Source organism: Vombatus ursinus, unplaced genomic scaffold (genome assembly GCF_900497805.2).
Source record: "Vombatus ursinus unplaced genomic scaffold, bare-nosed wombat genome assembly UNPS02014779.1, whole genome shotgun sequence".
Classification (NCBI taxonomy): domain Eukaryota; kingdom Metazoa; phylum Chordata; class Mammalia; order Diprotodontia; family Vombatidae; genus Vombatus; species Vombatus ursinus.
In genome coordinates this window covers 42,348,652-42,369,082 of record NW_020954557.1, presented here as the reverse complement: position 1 = coordinate 42,369,082, position 20,431 = coordinate 42,348,652, and the positions used below count along the sequence as shown (strand labels likewise).

General features: G+C 35.2%; 1 protein-coding gene across 1 annotated transcript in view; it reads right to left on the bottom strand.

Annotated features, from left to right (window-relative positions):
* OLA1 (Obg like ATPase 1) overlaps positions 1-20,431 on the bottom strand; it is a 256,707-nt gene that overhangs the window by 70,501 nt on the left and 165,775 nt on the right. Inside the window, exons 6-7 of the mRNA XM_027865668.1 lie at positions 5,383-5,463; positions 4,996-5,093 (exon numbers count right to left, since the gene is read on the bottom strand). Of these exons, the coding sequence (XP_027721469.1) occupies positions 4,996-5,093; positions 5,383-5,463 (179 nt within the window). The remainder of the gene's footprint in view (positions 1-4,995; positions 5,094-5,382; positions 5,464-20,431) is intronic.

Here is a 20,431-nt window from a genome sequence, read left to right as displayed (position 1 = left end):
TAATAATTAATGAAGACTATGATATCCATCATTGTAATACTGAACACACTGAAAAATAGTTAACAATGAAAAAGTATGAACCACAAGGAACAGAATGAAAATATTTTAGTCACAAAAAACTTGTGCTTTAGCACTTATTTTCAAAAGCAAGAATTAGAGGAACAGTGTAATGAAACTTTGCAAAATACTGATACAAGTATATCATGCTCCTCTCCACTAAAGCCATAGAATTATATAATGACAGGGTCATAAACTTAGAGATAGAAGGTATTTTAGAAATTAACAACTCCAACGCCTTTTCCCTTTTAGAGATGAGGAAACTGATGAGAAAAGATAAGTGACTTATCCAGAGGCATAAACTAGTAAAAGTGTGAGGCAGAATTTGAACTCAGGTCTTCCTGTCTCCACGTCCACTGTGCTATCTACTAGGTCATTTGGCTTTCAACTCTACAATCTCATTGTGAAATCACTAAATGACATAATATTTGTAAAGTGCTTAGCACCATACCCAGCACATATGTGCTTAATAAATGCTTGTTTGCTCTCCTTTCCCATTATAACATTGGGTTCCCAAATGCTATGCCAAAAGCACACAACTTCTGGGAGGTTATACCAAGAAAGAAAGACTTTAAGAGCAGAGTTGGCTAAGGACTATGTCTAAGCACAAGACTAGCTAATTTTGGAGAGATCTGTTTCCAGAAGGTATGGCTACAAATGTATTTGAGTTTGTCGGCCACAAGAACTCAGAAAAGTCTCTACTGATGAGTTATAATCTGTATTGTTGGAGAGTGTCCCCACAAAATTAAAATCATGGATCTTTGAAATATTTTGCTTAATATAATAAATAATGTAATAGATATAATTACATAATAGATAATATAATAGATCCTATAAAGTTACACACCTAAATGGAAACACATTTTATGTGTACCAGTGGTTTACCTAAATTAATCTTTCACTGAAAACAGTGAATCTTTTGAAATTAATCATGTGACATTTTTCCAAAGTCGATTTTTATTTACTGAGTTTACTTGAAAGAGTACAAGCTACACTATAAACTCCAACCTAGGAACAGCTATTCTCATTCAATTCAACAATAAGGATTTAGTAAGTGCTCATAATGTGCAAAGTGTTAAGAATAAAAAGAAAAAATGAAGATCAGCTACTTATACCTGAAGGAATTTACATTCTGCTTATAAATGTTTTTATAATTACATGACACAAGTGAAAACACACCCACTTAGTTGTAGCAGCTCTGGCTCTTACAGATGAACCCTTGTCTTCCCCCAACCTCCTCAAAATTACATGCATTCCACAAATTTCCTACCTTTCAACCACATACTGTACAAATAATTCTAAATTAATTTTAGATATTATCCATACAATTACATATGCAAATGGATACAATATGAATATAAACAGAAAAGGGGGAAGTGGAAAAAAAAAAACCCTAGGACCACAGTATAAAAAAAGCTTGGTAGAATCAGAATATGAATGTGAATAACACTTTTCTTTCTAAAATTAAGAGATTTTGTTGACATATTGCTCTTATTTATATGCTACCCTTCATATACATTTGTAAATTTCTTTAAAATCAAGTTTGTCAATCACAGATTACACAGTTTCATACTATGCAAAAATGAGTACATTACCTGAAAAAAATTAAGGTAATAAAAGGCTTTTTAAATTTTATAAATATTAATGTCCTAAATTTAGGTCATATTTTTTTCTTTTCTATGAGGATTTAGATTTATACTATAATAAATGAGATGCTTCTTTACCATCAGTTTTCAAAGGAAGAGAGCATACAAAAGTGCAACACATCATAATGAGCTGGTATGTGGGTGTAGAGTAGATCTGAAATTAGTTTGTTCAGCTGATTTCATAATTGGATGCCACGTCCTACTCCTAACAGAGCACCAAAGGTGAAAAGATTGAAATATAAACCTCTAATTAAGCAATGGTTTGACAGATCCAATGTCCTATATTTGCTCGACACTATGGTCCAACAGGCATTTTCAACTAAAAATTAATACTGCATATAGCACTCATCTTAGGAATAAGTAAAATCTGATGTTTAGAAAAATAAAATCTTGAAGTCCACAGAAAAGTCCTATCCCTCCATTACAATTCTGCATATACTTTTTAACTATTCAAAGAATATCAATTTGTTATGTTAACAAAAAAAAAAAAAGGTTTCTGTGAATTCTTCATCCAACATCAGGATTACTGTCATTTGGTCATAACATGAGTGCAACTAACACAGCTGCCATGTCAGCTTCTCTTCAGGGGCAAGTTCTTAATCATAAATCAACTGAATGACTAATTCAACATTGTTAAAACTGTTGAGTAGATGCTTGGAGCCATTCCAGTTTTTACATCTTACAGAAAGGTCAATACACCTACTCAAATACACAATAGTCTTATCTTTCAAAGGGTTTTCTTCTTTTCTAGGATTGAAAAATAACATGTTACTACTTAAATTTAAGTATGTTTTAACTATTAATTAAAATGTTCATTAATTCTCAAATGGTGACCCACTAAAACAAAAATAGTTTTAGCTTTTTTCATGTGACTACAATCAGAAAACCTTTCCCTCTTTTCTTGCCCGCTTTAAATACTTTTCTAGTTGTAAAAGACCTATGAAAACATTTACTGCTGACTGTTTCCTGCACTAACCTTAATCTGTTACAGTAACATCACATATTACTTTAAAAACAAAACTTTTTTGCTAGTAGAGCAACTAGTGCAAATGGGACTGAGATGTAGAACATGAACCAAAAACTCTCAACACAAATTAAAAGGCATCTAGTAGTAAAATATATTCTAATCATTTACATCTGTTTGCACTGCTATAAAAGATGGAAACCCACCGTTAGTATCCTTCATAATAAAAATTGATTCTGCACTTTAATAAAAAAGCTATGTTGCATAAACAGAGGATTTAAAGCTGTGGCAGAGTGTCTGAATGAAAGGAAAATGGCAATCTTTCTGGCTCCAGTAGATGCCATTCCCTATCACACAATGTTTCCCACTCATAAATACATGACAAATACTTCCTCAATCATTTTTTACGAGCAGGGATGCACAGGGGGTAGTCAATGGCTAGCTTGAGGGAAAATAGGAACAGCAGGCGGCAGAAACTGTACAGAAAATGGCTATGTGGTAAATTCTCTTCTGGAACATCACTCAGTTACCCGTCTTTGATCTTTCAGCTACAATTACAATAAAGTCCACAAGACCTGATTTTTTTTTTTAAACTAGTTCATTAGCTACACACAAAATCAATTAATCTTTGTATTATGGGACTGCCCGATTCATATCTCCAAATTCTTAAAAATTAAAAATTTGTAATTTATACAAAAGGTCTACTTTCAATTGGCTATAACCATGTCATCATCACAACTGGCATCACAAAAAACACGGGGTGTCTGGCGACAGCTAAATCACAGACTGGCGTCTCCCAAGCAGTCTGTCTACCATTAGGGTCTGGGAAATGGTATTTACTGTACAATTAGAGCCAGTGAGTTCTACCTGTAATCATCCAAATACAGGTGTGAGGAGCCCTTTTGGGCAAGGAAACTGACTCATCCTTTTTCCTGTAAACTTTGATGTCTGTATTGTTACACTGAGCCTCAGGAAAACTCAACATTTACACTGAAACTAAGGTGCTAAGATTTATTGCATTCAAGTCAAATAATAAATTAAAATTCTTTCCCAAAAGTATCAATTTGACATATTAATCATCATATTTACAAGGTTACAAAACAAGACAGAACTGATTTTTTTTTCTTGCAATCACATTATCTCATGGAAAAAAACAGACTGCTGATCATTTTCAACAAACTTTCTATTTTAAGTTTGCATTTCCTAAACTCTTACCAATAGAGAAGTTCATTCTGACATTAGAAAATACAAAATGTCTAAGAGTAATATCAACAGGGCAGTTTTAGTTGCAGTAATTTCACAGAATTTATTCTAATGATTTATTGGAGTTAACCATCTGACATTAATTATTGTTTTGGCTTCCAGTCTATGAATGTTTATTTTTCAGTTTAAAGCCTTCTCACTCTTTGATATCATATGGAAATGAGAATTTTTAATGGAAAATTGAAACCATGTGCATCTAAGTACTTAATGAAGTACAGGGAGAAACAGAGGGCGTATTTTTGGAGAATTCAGATATTTTGCTTTGGATAGTTTTGATTTGTTTGGATGACTTAATAGTAGAAAGTACTGTGGGTCCAATGAAGCAAGTCAATCTCTGTACGATGCAAATATGTACGTGTGCATGCATGCAGATACATGCATATATATAACTTTTCAAAGTGAGTGCATGAATCAAACATTGCTAATTCCGATAAATCAAAAATGGCAGATTATAGATGTAATAGCTGAGCAAGATATATACATGGATTCCTTGGAGTTTTTTAAGGCCTAAGTTTTGTATTTTAGTATTTAATGTTTATACACAATTTCATAATTCAAAAAATTAATATTTGACATTACAAATGTCATATTTACACAAATTTGGACATACAATTGTACAATATGTACATATAAAAGGTATCAAATTACCAACTTTAAAAAAACATATGTGTATTTGTGTGTATATGTGGGTATGTACATATATAATCTGACTTTTCAAAGAGCAAACCAAGTAAGAATACTTAAAATTGAAGGGGAATGCGTGGGATTTAATTGGAGGGAAAGAGGGAAAGTATATGAATGTTTTTATAAGTCATGATATCAAGAAGAAGACACAGCTTTAAAGAACAATTTATATTGCTATAAATTAACAGCAGGCCTCCAAATGAAAAGCTAAACCCAACTTTTCACATGAGCATTTTTAACTTGGTTAAAATGAGCAAGAAAAAATTTAAAACATATTTAACAAAAAGAAAATGTATATATCAACATATATGAAATGAATGTAAAAAAGGTTTCTGCTATGTGTATCTATTAAATCAAGGTGGGGGAGGGGAAGCCACTCACCATTTGTTTTTTTTTCTAATGTAGTCCTTTTCTGAAAGGTTAACCAAGTAGATCATTGGTTTTGAAGTCAGAAACAAGTGTTTATTCAACACTTCAATCTAAAATACAGGCACAGAGATAGAATTCTTTAAAAAATATATATAATATTTGTATACCAACTCATTTTAAAGTAAACTTTAATTTGCCATTTTTATTTCTAAAATGTTACAAATATCATTAAACATCTTTAAAAAAAAAATCAACCTGGAAATGGTATTCTGTGCTAGAAGTAAAGTCTACATGAATGTTATAATCACTGTAAAATAGCAGTTACTCCCTCAAAACCATGAAAAAAAAGAAGAAGAAGAAAAAAAGCTACTAACATGAGGCATGACATTTCTTGCTTACCTCTTTGTCATTCCAATCATGATAGAAGCGTACAGGTTTCTTTTCATCTATAACCCAAGTTTTTATTTTGCACATTATGTCCTACACAGGATTAAGAAGAAGAAGAAATCAATTAAAGATAAATATATACTTAGCTCAAATAAGGAACAAGTATATAATTTTGATGCTAAAGATATGCATTTTTTAACCCTTAAGACAAAAATAATTCTGTTGTTCTATAAGATGAACAAAATGCCAAAGAATAATTGCATCTAAAAACACTGAATATTAGTAAAACACACTTGTTTTTAAAGAAATATACTGAAATTATTTTATCACCAAAAAACTGGTAAGGATTTTAAAATCAATACATTTCAACTACATTTTAGAGTAAATAAAAGAGTAATATTTCACCATCAGTGAGTGAGCCCAAATCCAAGATAAACATACAATTAAGAAGGGGAGGGGAGAGGTAGAAGAAATTAAATTACATTTTTTTCCTTTTAAAAAACTGTAGAAGACATCAAGCCTATTATGGACAATCCATCCTTTAAAAAATTAATTTAACTGACCCAAACTCCCTTTTATTCTGAATTAATTTTTTGCCAGCACCTTCTCCTCCTCCCTACCCCCCTCGCCAAAAAAAGTGAAACCTGCCAAAGCCTCCATTACACAATGGCAAGAGCCTTGCACTGGTGACCTCCAACCAGCTGCATTCACTTTCAGAACATCTCTCTCTGCTGGAAATCTAAAGGCCTTTTAGTTAGCAAGCTAGTGTGCATTCAGAAGGAGTAACTGCAGGAAGAGCCCAATGTGCTTTGTTTCTCTGGCCTTTCTTCACAGAAAGATTAATCATCTGTGAAATGGAAACGGCAAACAGCAAGTGACACAAACTGAACCCTTCAAGCCTTTCCTCATCAGTTTTGTGGTTCTGAATCTAAAAGCTGCGTGTGGCAAGGTTCTCCTTACAGGCAGGTGTTAATAAAAGGCTCTTGGGTCTGAAAGGTCAAACTTGGCTCTTCCAGAAGTAGTGCATTTGAGAGTCATCTGTTTTTTGTTAAAGATAATTTATGGGTAATGCTTTAAATAATGTACTCAGAGAACTTATTGTAATAATCAATTAATTATTTTAAAATAATCAGTTTCTTAGATTTTCATCAATGTATTTACTTGGCCAAATGTCATTTATTTCTATAAACATCCACTTGTATAAATTACCTCAATATTTAGTATACCTTCCTTCCAAATCTTGCTGTTTCAGAAGGGAAAAAAATAAGGAAAAAGCCCTACATCCTTACATCCTGATTTGAAACCCTCCAGGAATAGGACTCCCCACAGATTTTAACAAGGAAGGGGCAAGCTGAAAACTTTTAATGAAATCTAACATATTCTGCCTAAGAATAATCACTTTTACTCTTCTATAACTGAATTTCACTCATAAATGTTTAAAAGTGGCTAATGTAACACCATTTCCTACAAGGAGAAGATCAAAGTGCTATATTACAAATGCATTATGATTAAAAAAGCACTGTGCAGCCTTGCTATTAACTGTTCTTTAAACCCTAAAAGGCTTCCCATAGATCTCACTTGGCACTGCATATACAACCTTTGACAAGTAATGTAGACCATTTTTATTCATTGCCTAAAATTGTAGGCAATTATGTGCGTCACACTGGCCACCTGCAAATTCTGAATGCCTGCTCCAGTTGTCAGTGCAAAAAACTAATGTCGGAGGGGATTAATCTAGGGGGAGAGAGTCCTCTTTAATGGCTCCAGCAGGTGAAATGGCCCAGCTGGTTACTATGATGAGTGGCCAGAACAGTTTATGTAGAGACATGCAACAAGATCATACAAAAAAGGAGAGAAAAATTAGTACCATCTTATATTTGGCCCTATTAGTTTTACAATTAAAAGTGAAAAAAAATTTTTTAATGAAGCCAAAAATAAATAAGGAAAAGGAACCAACTTCACTCATATAAAGTGTGAATTAAAGAGGGCTGTTTGCAAGTGTGGCATTATCTTAAACCAGTAGGTCCTCACCAAATTCTGATAACTTGTGAAGGAATTTTGACTGCATCAATTTTTTGATTTTTAAAAAGAATTTTGGCATTACTTAAAAACTTTGTCACAAAAGCTTTTTGACATTCAAGTCTTCCTCTAGTACAATATATTATATCACAAATTAGAGACAATGGAATGCCAGCTAAAGGCAAAGAACAGAATTATATATAATTAGAATTCTTTCAATAAAATATTTTCCATAAAACCAAATTCAAGCCTTTTGGGGCCAATTACCAAATTATAGCTAAGTTTCTGGACTTGCCTCAGAGTTGATACTGTGTGTATTTTTTTAAATATGAAATAGCTTATTTTTTTTGCTAAAAGCAATCCAATTCTCCTCTTAATAGTCACAAAGATCCAAGTACATTTACTGAAGGTCCTTAGCTAGTTTTGGTATAAAAAGCCAATTTATCTAAATTTTCTTCAGAAGATAAGCATCTGTTACTCTGGACAAACACATGCATCTCAACATAATTAGTTATCTTACTGCTTGAAACTGAAACTTAAAATATTACACAAAATTGTATGCATCAAGGTAACTCAGAGCTCGGGGAGGGAAGTATAAGCTTTGGCAAGTTATAAAAAGGTGAAAAGGCTGAGTATGATCTAGGGAAAGACTGAATCTGTGGTCCAAAGAGAAACCAACTGAGTTAGGTATGGATAGGCTTGCCATGAGTGGCTTGGCCACTGGATAATGAATTCTTGGACAATGGCAACAGATAAAAAAAAATAAAAATATAAGATTGCTAAAATATTTTTCTTTCCACAGACACAAAAATAGAAAGGAAAACCAAAAATTTAGAAGGTAACTTTTTCATCCTGAGAAATTTTATGAATCATACAGAAATCTAATAATTCAATAAACATCTAATTAATCACCTAGTGTGTAAATCCTGTAATACGAAGATAAGTCAAAGTTCCCTGCTTTTGTGGAACTTGCAGTCTCAATAAAACAGAAAACTACAATACACATTAACATATTTAGATAAGTTCATTAAACAGGAACAAAAGAAAGTTCTGTGTGAAATATGAAGGGGAAATTTGTTACAATGGGAAGGAAATGAAGGAAATGTTTCATGGAGAAAAGTTGCGTTTGAGTTAAGAACAAGTGAAAAAGCATAGAGTATTTGGAGAGAATAATTCAGTTTACAACAGAGAGTAATATGAGATATAGCTGGAAAGGTAGAACATTAGCCATAAACTTTAATTGAAATTTAATTTGAAAAAAAAAATTCAATCAGAGACATGATCTTATATACAGATAATGAAGATTAGTATGGGAGTCAAGAAAGTGGAGCTAGAAAGATGTGTTTAAGGAGAGGAGGGTAACAGTCCTGGGCAGTGTTAAGAAGTGCCTATACTAATATAGTGACAAGTGAGGAGTGAATAAATATTGAGAGAGATATTGCTGGTATTTCTTTTACTGAAAATTCTTGATTAACTGAAAACTATTTGGATCACAATTTCAAAATGTAATTATGAAATAGTTAATACAATAACTATATCAAACAATTTAATTTAAAAAAATTCAGATGGACCTGCAGTGCCTTGGGAACAGCATCAATTATCATTGCATAGTTCTACAGTCTAAGAAGGGGTAGAACTGTACCTGGAAGTTTGGGAACAAGAAAATTTAAACCCAATTCTATCCATTTAAGATAGCAACTAAACCTAAAAAGTCATGAAAATAATCAAGTGTCTTGACACCTAGTCTAGTACTCTTTCCACATCAATAAATTGCCTCCCAATTAGAGGTAGTTAGATGGCACAGTGTACAGAATGCTAGACCTGGAGGCAGGAAGACCTGAGTTCAAATCCAACTTCACACACTTTCTAGCGGTGTGACCATGGGCAAATCACTTAACCTTTGTCTGCCTCAATTTTCTCTACAGTAAAATGAGGACAATAATAATAATAATAATAACAACAGCTACCTTTCAAAATTGTTGCGAGCATAAAATGAGGTAATATTTGCAAAGTGCTTAGTACAGTGTCTAGCATACCCGAAAGTGCAAAGTAAATGCTTATTCTCCAACTGGGTTGAATTTGTACCAAGTCTATAAAACATCAAAGCTGCCCTTTTTTCCTTAAGTAAATCAATTTATACGTGTGCATTTGTCTTCTGTTTCTTTCTCATAAAAACAAAGTATAGAGGGAAAATTGATTTGGATTCTAGATAAATGAAAATTGACTAATTAGCCAATGGCTAATCTCAACACATCCTGCAATCTCATCAGGTCTGTTTGCTGCCATTTAAGCCTAACTTCATCTTTACCATTCTGGATGAACTCTCAAATGTTTTCATATTCTCTTTACATGCTGGAAATTGTCTTCGGTACCCACCGACCAATCACATTTCTATCCTTACCTTTCTATAGGAACTATCCCTCCTATTGTCTGAAGAGATCAACTTTTAACAACAAAAGAAACATAATTCAAATATATCTCAATATTTGTGATAGTTTGGCTATACCTCAACAGCTCTTCCAGTTACATTTCCCTTAAGCATACCCTATATTCAAATATGTAACTACAAATCTTTACAACTATTGTTTAGTCTTTCTGTCACTCTGCCTGATATTCACTGACAGTTTTTGTAGTCTTCACCCATATTCCCAATGCCTGAGTATACATTTTCATGTGTATTTTCTGTGCTCCCAATCTTTTTCTGGCCATTCAATGAAAATTTTATTAATATAATAATGTTACACTTATTAATAGTGTCACTAAAGGGATACAATGGAAAGCACCTGATCTGGGCTTCCGGTTCTACTACCCATATATCCCTGAGCAAGTCATTATCTCTCTATGGGTTACAGTTTCCTTATCTGTAAAATGAGGAGGTTAGACTACTAGATGATTTTTAAAGGTTTCTTTCAGCTTTAAATCCTTTGATCTAAGGACAACTAAGGAAAAAAAAGAAAGAAAAGAAAAAGGACAAGTTTAATCACCTTTAGTTTACGAGGGATTACTACTTATCTATTCATGATCTCTTGCTCTATGGTTTTCTGATACAAAACACCCAGGTGTAAGATTGCCCAATAAAAGCATTTAGGCTGAAGATTTATCATTGGGCAAAGGAAAAAACACTGGTGATACAAATTGAAAAAAAAAAAGAAGTAAACCAGATCCTGACCTTAAGGAGCTTCCAATCTAGCTAGGGGAAACAACATGTACACACATATAAGTTTATACAAAATAATTCGGGAGAAGGAAGAGAGGAGGCACCAGAAGCTGGGGAGTGAGGGGTTGGAGAAGATAAGGAAAAGCTTCATATAGAAGGCATCACTTTAGCTAAGCCTTGAAGGAAGCTAGGGACTCTAGGAGGCAGGTGAGGAAGGAGTCCATCTGAGGCATAAAGAACAGCCCACGCAAAAGTATGCAGGTGGAAAATGGGGTGCTGAGTAAGGAACAATAAGAAAACCAGTTTGGCTGGATTATAAGTAGAAAGGAACCAGTCTGCAAATGGCTTTAAAAGCAAACAGAAGACTTTCTGTTTTATCCTAGAGGTAAAAGAGGTAAAGTTCACTGCACTGACAGCTGTGTGGAGGATGGATTGGATTGGGAAGAGACGGGAAGAAGGGAGATCAATTAGGAGGCTACTATAATTGTTCAGGGAAGAAGTGATAACTCCTTGAATTAAAATGGTGGATTGTAAAGAAGAAGACAGGTGCTAAAGACATGGTAGAAGGAGGATTCTGGGAAGATGACAGAGTAGATCAGAAAATTCCAAGCTCTCAAGATTTTCCCCCACAAAAGACACAAAATAGCACCTTAGGGTGAACAAAGTGCTAGTAAAAATAAATAAGAATAGAAGCACAACAGGGGTCTTCCTGGGACAATGCTAGAAGACCAGAAGAAAAATCCCAGGATGAGGTTTGGTACCAGTGAAGAGTAAACACCTCCAGGCCAGGGGCCCAGTTAACAACAAGCTGCAAGCCCTGGGGTTAGCTGGTTTGTGATGCTGCATCAGCTCCAGCTACAAGAACTTTTACCCCCAGGATAGTTAGGGGAGCTGGGCATCAGAGCCCAGCAAGATCAAAGGAACATCTGCTAACAAGGAATGCCAGACCCAGCTGTACTGAGGAGAGCAGCAGGGGCGAGAAAGAACCAGCACACATCCAGTGAGTGCAGAAGCAGTGGGGCAGAAGGCCCCTCCCTGTTGTGGGCACTTACAGGAGGCTAGGGTTTGGCTTTGGTTCCAGGCTAGAGGGGAGAACTGAAGATCTGGGGAAAGAAGCACCATCCCACATACCCCAGGGCTAGAGGTGATTGCAAAAATTAAGCTATTACTACAAAAATGCAAAGGCAAAGGAGATAGAATCCAACCATAGAAAGCTATTATGGGAATACAGAAGACCAGGGTTCATCTTCAGAGGAGGATATTGAAGCAAAGAAACTCCCTTCTACCCCAAAGAGTAATGTCAAGTCACCTGCGCAAAAAGAATTCATAGAAGAACTTAGAAAAGACTTTAAAAATCAAACGAGAGAGATGGAGAGATGGAGGAAAAACTTAAAAAAAAAAAGAGTAAGAATAATACAAGAAAAACAAGACTCTTAAGGAAGAAAATGACACCTTGAAAATTAGAATTGGGCAAGGCCAAGCCAGTGAAATTATAAAAGATGAAGAAATAATTAAACAAAATATGAATAACTAAAAAAAAAAGAAGAGAAAGTGAAACATCTTATAAGAAAAAACAATAGACCTAGAGAATAGATCAAGAAAACATAAAAATAAATGGATTAACTGAAAGCTATGATCAAAAAACGAATCTTGATACAATAATACAAGAAATGATTCAAGAAAATTGTCCTGAAGCATTAGAACAAGGGGAGAAAGTAGAAATAGAAAAAATCTATCGATCACCACCTAAAAGAAATCCTATGCGGCAAACTCACAGGAATATTACAGTCAAATTCTGAAACCCCCAGCTCAAGGATAAAATATTAAAAGAAACAAGAAAAAAAACAATTTAAATATGATGGTACCACAATTAGAATCACACAAGACCTAGCAGTGGAGACATAAAAGGACCACAGGTCTTGGAACACTATATATCAAAGAGCAAAAGTACTTGGGCTCTGGCCAAAAATATCATACCCAGCAAAGTTCAGCATAATCCTGAATGAAAAAAATGGACACTTGATCAACTATCAGACTTTCAAGATTTTGTTAAAAAAAAAAAACAACAAAACCTGAACTTAGGAGAAGATTCAACATACAAGAGGCAAGAGAAACATAAGCTACATACTAAAGACTGATTACAAGGAATTCAATAAAGACAGACTGTTTACTTTTTATATATGTAAAATGCAAAACATATGTCTAAGATTCTTAATAATTGGGTAGCTCATAAAAAAGATTAGGGTAGACCTGAGTATGATATGACTTTTAAAAGTAAAACCATTTAGGAACAGCTAAAAACAGTAATTATTTTATACAAATGAGGTACAAGAGGAAGAAGTGATTCAGAGAAATTAGGGGATGAGGGCTAGTAGTTCTGATAACCTACTTTCAACGGGTACAGGTTTAAGAGGGAGCAATACATACATATTTAGAAGAGTAAAAAAGTTTTCTAAATTTAGAAGAAATAAAATGGTGAGGAAATAGAGAAGGATCTCTAAAGGGGAGGGTGAGGGAATAGGGTAAGGGGGGACCATAGAAGGGTGTTTAGATTTATGGGAATGGGAGGATGGGGAGGGATTCTTGGAAGGGGGTAGGCTAAATAACAGAAGGGCAAGGTAATGGGTAGAAGTAAAGTAGAGGAATCAGGAGGTACAGAAAACAAGAGATATGCACATACACAAAAACAAAGATCAGGCATCGAATTTGTTTGGGAATGTATATGTATATATATATGTAAGTATACATATATATGTATATGTATATATTTATAGCTACAGAGAAATATAGCCACACTCAATTGTAGCTTTCTAGGGGGAGGGGGAGAGGGGGAAAAAAACAAAATAAAAAAGTGCACAGCAGAAAACAAAAGAAAAAAAGGAAGCAAAGAAAAAGATGGATAGCTAACATGTAGTATTAATCATACAGACTTTCTTGAAATGAAAATTTATCATTACATATTGTGAATCCTCTCTAATGTTCTGCTATGCATAACATACTTTTTTTTCTTTTTTCTAACTTTGCAATTAAGTTCCAATATTTAAGTTCATAATATGTTTTTGTTTTCTTTCCTTTATTCTGTATTTGTGTTCTGGTGTTTGAGTCCAAAATAAAATTCAATCAAAAAATAAATAAAGACATGGTAGAGGTAGAAATGATAAGACCTGACAGCTGATTATTTATATATATATGGGAAAGTGAAGAGCAGAAGATTACAATGAGGTTGCAAACTTGGGTGACTCTAGGGTTGGTGATCCTCTCAACAGAAAGTGCAAAGTTTGGAAGAAGGATGGGTATTTGCTGAAAGATTTTGAATTGTTTTGAACATGTTGAGTATGAGATGTCTACAGGACATCCACTTTAAAATGGGTAATAAATAGTCAATTGATGTTTTATAATTAGAGTTCAGAAGAGAGACGTGGACCATATATAATGATCTGAAAGTCATCTGTGTAGAAATTATTTTTTTAAAACCCATAAGAGTTGGTGAAATCACACAAAGAGAGTAGAGAGAGCCCAAAACAAAACCATGAGGCACATTCACAGTTAGAGGCAGGGTGTATAAGACTAACAAGCAACAGTGACTGAGGAGCAGAAGATAGGAAACCCAAAGAGGAGAAAACATCCAGCAGGATCACAGCAGTGTCATATTCTATGCAAAAGTCAAGAAGAGAGCTGGCACAGTGGAGAGTATTGGACCTGGAAACAAGAATTTGTTGTTCAGTTGTGCCCAACTCTCTGTGACCCCAGGGACAATAATATGGCCAGCCCTTTTATCCTCCACTATCTCTCAAAGTCTGTCCAGATTCATGTTTGTTGTTTCCATAATACCATCTATCCATCTAATCCTTAGCTGTACTCTTCTCCTTTTGCCTTCAATTTTTCCCATCAAGTTCTTTTCCAACGACTCCCATCTTCTCATTATGTGGGCAAGTATCAAGCTTCAGCTACAATATTTGACCTTCCAATGAACAGCCTGAATTAATTTCTTTAAATATTGACTGATATGACTTCCTTGCTGTTCAAGGCACTCTCAAAAGTATTTTCCAGCACCACAATTTGAAAGCATTGATTCTGCAGTGTGCAGTTTTCCTCATATTCCAACTCTTACAGCTACACATGGCAATTAGAAAAACCATAGCTTTGACTATATGGACCTTTGTCAGGAAGGTGATGTCTCTGACTTTTAGGTTGCTGTCCAGATTTGCCACAGCTTTCCTTCCAAAGAGCAAGTGCCTTTTAATTTCATGGCTGCAGTCAACATCTACAATGATCTTTGAGCCCAAGAATATAGAATCTGACATTGCTTCCATTTCTTCTCCCTCTATTTGCCAGGAAGTGATGGGACCAGTTGCCAAGATCTTAGGTTTTATTGATGTTAAGCTTCAAGCCAACTTTTACACTCTCTTCTTTCACCCTTCCTCCAAAGTTAACAATGATCTCTTAACTACCAAATCTGATAGGCTTTTCCCAATTCTCATATCTAATAATAGCTAATATTAGCTAGCATTTATATACCACTTTAAGCTCTACAAAGTGATTTACCAATATGTCTCATCTGATCCGCAACAACCCTGGGAGGTAAGTACTATTATTTCCCCCATTTTATAGATGAAGAAATTGAAGCAGAGGTTAAGGGACTTGCCCAGAGTCATGCAACTACTAAGTGTCTGAGACTGGACTTCATCTCAGCTCTTCTTGCTTCCAGGTCCAGTGATCACCCCAGGATCATTGCCTTGTTGCTACAGAGGGGCTTGAATAGCTCACTGAAACTATGAGCTATGCTGTACGAAGTAAAGTTACCCAAGATGGACAGGCCATAGTGGAGAATCTGGACAAAAGATGATCCACTGGAGAAGGAAATGGAAGAGCACTTCAGTGTCTCTGCCAAGAAAACCCCATGGGCAGTACTAAAATGCTAAAAGAGATAACATCAGAAGAGCCCCTTAGGTTGGAAGGTGTCCAATACTCTACTGGGGAAGAGTGGAAGACAAGTACAAGTACCTCCAGAACTAATGAAGCAGCTAGGACAAAGGCAAAAGGAAGCTCAGCTGTGGGCATGTCTGGTGGTGAAAGGAAAGCCTAATGCTGTAAAGATCAGTATTGCATGGGAGCCTGGGAATGCAAGATCTATGACCCAAGGTAAACGGGATGTGATCAAAGAGGAGATGGAGAGAATAAATATCAACTTCTTTGGTGTCAGTTACCTTAAATGGACAGGGATGAATTTAATTCAGGTGATCATTACATACTACGGGCAAGAATCCCTTCGAAGAAATGTAGTAGCCCTCATAGTCAATAAAAAGGGTGAGAAAAGCAGTACTGGGATATAATCCCAGAAATGATAGAATGATATCTGTCCAAATCCAAGGCAAAAACAGTTTAATATCACAGTAATACAAATCTGTGCTCCAACCACAGATGCCAAAGAGGCCAAAGTTGATCAGTTCTATGGATACCTACAACATCTTCTAGAAATAACACCAAAAAAAGATGCAACATTCATCACAGGGGATTGGAATGCTAACGCAGGAAATCAAAAGATAATTGGAATACCAAACAAATTTGGCTTTGGAATATAAAATGAAGCAGGACAGAGACTAATAGAGTTTTGTCAGGATAAAACACTAGTCATAACAAACTCTTTTTCAACATGTCCACATGTGGACATCACCAGATGGTCAATATATTAATCAGACTGATTGTATACCTTGCAGCCAAAGGTGGAGAAGCTCCATACAGTCAGTTAAAACAACACCTGGAGCTGACTGTGGTTCAGATCATGATCTTCTTATTGCAAATTGAGACTTAACTTGAAGGAAGCAGGGGAAACCATCAGACCATATAGACATGATCTAAATAATATCTTTTATAAATATGAAGTAAAGGAACTGTGAATACAGATTCACAATATTGTACAGGAGGCATTAAGAAAAAAAAAGTTCCAAAGAAAAAGAACAAGGAAGCAAAATGGCTATCTGATGAGGCTTTACAAATAGCTGAGGAAAGAAGGAAACCAAAAGGTAAAGGAGAAAGGGAAGGATATATGCAAGTGAATGCAAAATTCTGAGAATATCAAGGAGAGATAAGAAGGTTTTCTTAGAGCAATGCAAAGAAATAGAAGAAACAACAGAATGGGAAAGGCAAGAGATCCCTTCAAGAAAATTTAGGGATATCAAGACAAAGGGGTTGTAAGATGATAACCAATATATATATGTTGCTTTAAACTTTGCAAGTACTTTACAAATATTATCTCATTTGATCTTCCCAAGTATTCTGGGCGTAAGGCTGCAAAGACTTAGTCACTCTCTATGAAGAAATTACATAAGGATGCTGGGAGCATGGATCTAGAGGTAAAGTAGACCTTAGAGGTCATCTAATCCTCAGAGGCCATATGTGACAATTTCATATATGAGGAAACTGAGGTCAAGTGTTGGTTAAGCAATTTCCCCTAAGCAACAGTCACAATTGGAACCTGGAATGTCCAACTCCAGAGAGAGTGTTCTTCCCAATATAAAGCATGGAAAGACAGATAAGGCATATTCACAAGTCAGTATAATACAAAATACAGCCTGGACACTGAGGATTCCAGTGAGTAGGGATGAAGTTGAGGGGAGAAGTATAGACATAGAAAAAAGCTTTTGCACCAACATGGAGACATGAAAGTATGAAACATATCTGTGGAATGACAGAGTAATCTGTTTTGGCTTGACTATCCATTTCTGTCAAGAGAGCCAACATCCTTCCTGTCACCCAGGTTTGTATACCAGATGTCATCCTCAATTCCTCAATTTCCTTAACTCCAAATACCCAATCAGTTGCCAAATGTTCTAGCTTCTGCTCTGCAACATCTCTTGAATCTGTCACCTTCTTTCCATTCACATGATCACCAACTTAATTCAGGTTCTATACTATTACAATAGTCTACTAATCGGTCTCCCTGCCTCAACTCTCTCATCTATACAATGTACATTCTGAGCTTAGCTGCCAGTTTTCCTAAAGGGCAAGCCTGGCTGTATCAGTCAATCAGTCAGTCAGTCAGTCAACAAGAAGTTATTAAGGGCCTACTATGTTCTAAGCACTGTGCAAAGCACTAGGATACAAAGAAGGGCAAAAGACAGTTTCTGTTGTCAAAAAGTTCATACTGTAATGTGGGAGATACAAACAACTACATACAAACAAGATATATACAGGTAAGCACAGCCAAGAAGACAATTTATACAATAACCAAAACAAGGTAAATGGAAAACAATCAAAACGGAATGGTTGCAAAATTACAAACAAGAACAGCCTCAAAGAAGGGAAATGAGAAGACATCCCCATTATGTTCACTGGCAGAGACAGAAGGTCTACAATAATGGCACCCTGCATATTTTTTGAGATTTTTTTTGATGCATGGATTTTGCTGACTTTTTTTTCTCCCTCTTTTTCTTTTCTTTAAAAAACATTCTCAGTTATAAAAAGGATATTGGGAAATTTTTGGGTGATGGGAAAAACAAAATATATCAATAAAATGTATGTTGTTTTTTGTTTGTTTGTTTGTTTTGTTTTGTTTTTTAGGCAGTTGAGGTTAAGTGACGTGCCCAGGGTCACACAGCTAGTAAATGTCAAGTGTCTGGTCTGAAGACGGATTTGAACTCAGGTCCTCATTTCAGGACCGGTGCTCTATCTACTGCGCCACCTAGCTGCCTCAAAATGTATGTTTTTTAAAAGAAAATAGGGGCAGCTAGGTGGCGCAGTGGATAGAGCACTGGCCCTGGACTCAGGAGGACCTGAGTTCAAATTCAGCCTCAGATATGTAACACTTATGAGCTGTGTGACTCTGGGCAAGTCACTTAACACCATTGCCTAACCCCCCCCCCCCAAAAAACGCCTGTTGTTTAACCACTACCAATTGGGGAATGACTCTTATTTATATCAGTTCCATATATAGTGTGGATAAGATCATTATCAGAAGAACTTGTGATGAGGATTTTTAAATTTTATTTGCAGTGATATTGTTTGTATAATAACATTTTAATTTTATGTAATGAAAATTGTCTTTTAAATTCTCTAATCCTCTCTATCCTTTCTTTGATTATGAACTCTTTCCTACCTATAGCTGAGAAAGGTAATTTCTTCCTTGATGCTATACTTTGTTTATATCACCATTTATATCTAAGTTATGCTTATACTGGGAACTTACTTTGGTATATGCTGTGTGGTATTGTCTATAGCCAATGCCTGACAAACTGCTTACCGGTTTTCTCAGGGGTTTTTGTTTAATACTAAGTCTTTACCTCAGTAACTGGGGTCTTTGCATTTAATAAACACTAGGCTACTGTGTTTGCTTCCTTCTGTGTATTTTGTACCTAATCTGTTCCACAGACAGACCAATTTTATTTTTAAGTAGTATCAAATAGTTTTGATTAATACTGCTTTGTACTACACATAATAACCAAGATACCCACCAGAACTGCATAAGTATAACTATATAATACTTTATCAAAATAAAGTTAGACCTACCTAAATAGAGAAATACTAACTGCTTCTGGTTAAGCATTGCCAATATAACAAAAATACTCTCTAAATTTATTCAGTGCCATACCAGTGAAACTACCAAGAGACTATTTTATAGAGCTAGAAAACTAACAAAATTTATATGGAGGAACAAAAAAAATAAGGTCAAAAATCTCAACTAAAATGAAAAAAGTAGAAACAAAGGGCGCTGAGATAGTATCAGATCTCACACTGTAGTACAAAGCAGAATTCATCAAAACGATTTGCTCCATCTCTCTATCTCACTCAGATTGGTGGTACGGCAACCACTCATGAGGCCATATTCCAGTACAGCTTGGGACAGTAGCTTTGACCTACTCATTTTCTGACCTGGGCCAATTCGCCCCTCCTTAGGCAACCTGGTCTCCCCGCAGCTCACCTTACTGGTACTGGACTTTATAAGGACACCTAATCAACTGTAGCCCTATTCAGAATTCCTGAACTTGAGGGATATACCAGCTTTAACCTCCTCTGTAGCAGAATTACAGATAGATATGAGCCACCACCATCCCTGGGAGATGTATTTTTAACCAAATAAAGGGTAGAGGCAACTACAAAATATAAAACAGATAACTCAGATTACACAAAATTTAAAAAGCTTCTGCACAAACTTAATGCATCTGTGTCAAAAAGGGAAGTAGTCAAATGAGGGGGGAAATTTTTGTATCAATTTTCTCAGATAAGGATTTGATATCCAAGATGACTTTGATAACCATGACCATGGATGACTTCCAGATATTTAAGACCAAAAGGCATTCCTCAATAGAAAAGTGGTCAAAAGACATGAACAAACAATCCTCAAGTGAAGATTTAAACTATTAATAGACATATCCATGCTCTAAATCACTAAGAATAAGAAGAAGGCAAATCAAAACAATTCCTAGGTTTTACCTCATACTCAGAAAATTAGCAAAATGAGAAAAGATTGGAACAATTAATGTTGGAGATGCTGTAAGAAGATCAGCACACTAGTGTGTTATAATTAACAAATGATAAATACATCCACATCTTTCTGCCAATTGTGAAATAGAAAATATGTAGCATATTATAGAATATAACTTGGTATAGAATGGAAAGTAGGCATACATACTGATGTTCCCACAGTTACCTTTCTTCAATATTAACAAGATCTAAGATTTTTTCCATGCCTTTAGTATATTCCCCTCCCTTTAGGTAAACTGTGACTTGACCCCACAACCTCTTCATAGTTCTATTGCCCCTAGTATGTATCTCCTCAATGTGCACTTGATGTGTGTTTTCTTCATTCTTGTTAGTTCCACTTTTACTTGCTCTATAACAGAGTTTCCCAAACTTATTTGACTTACCACCCCCTTAAAAAAAAACTTA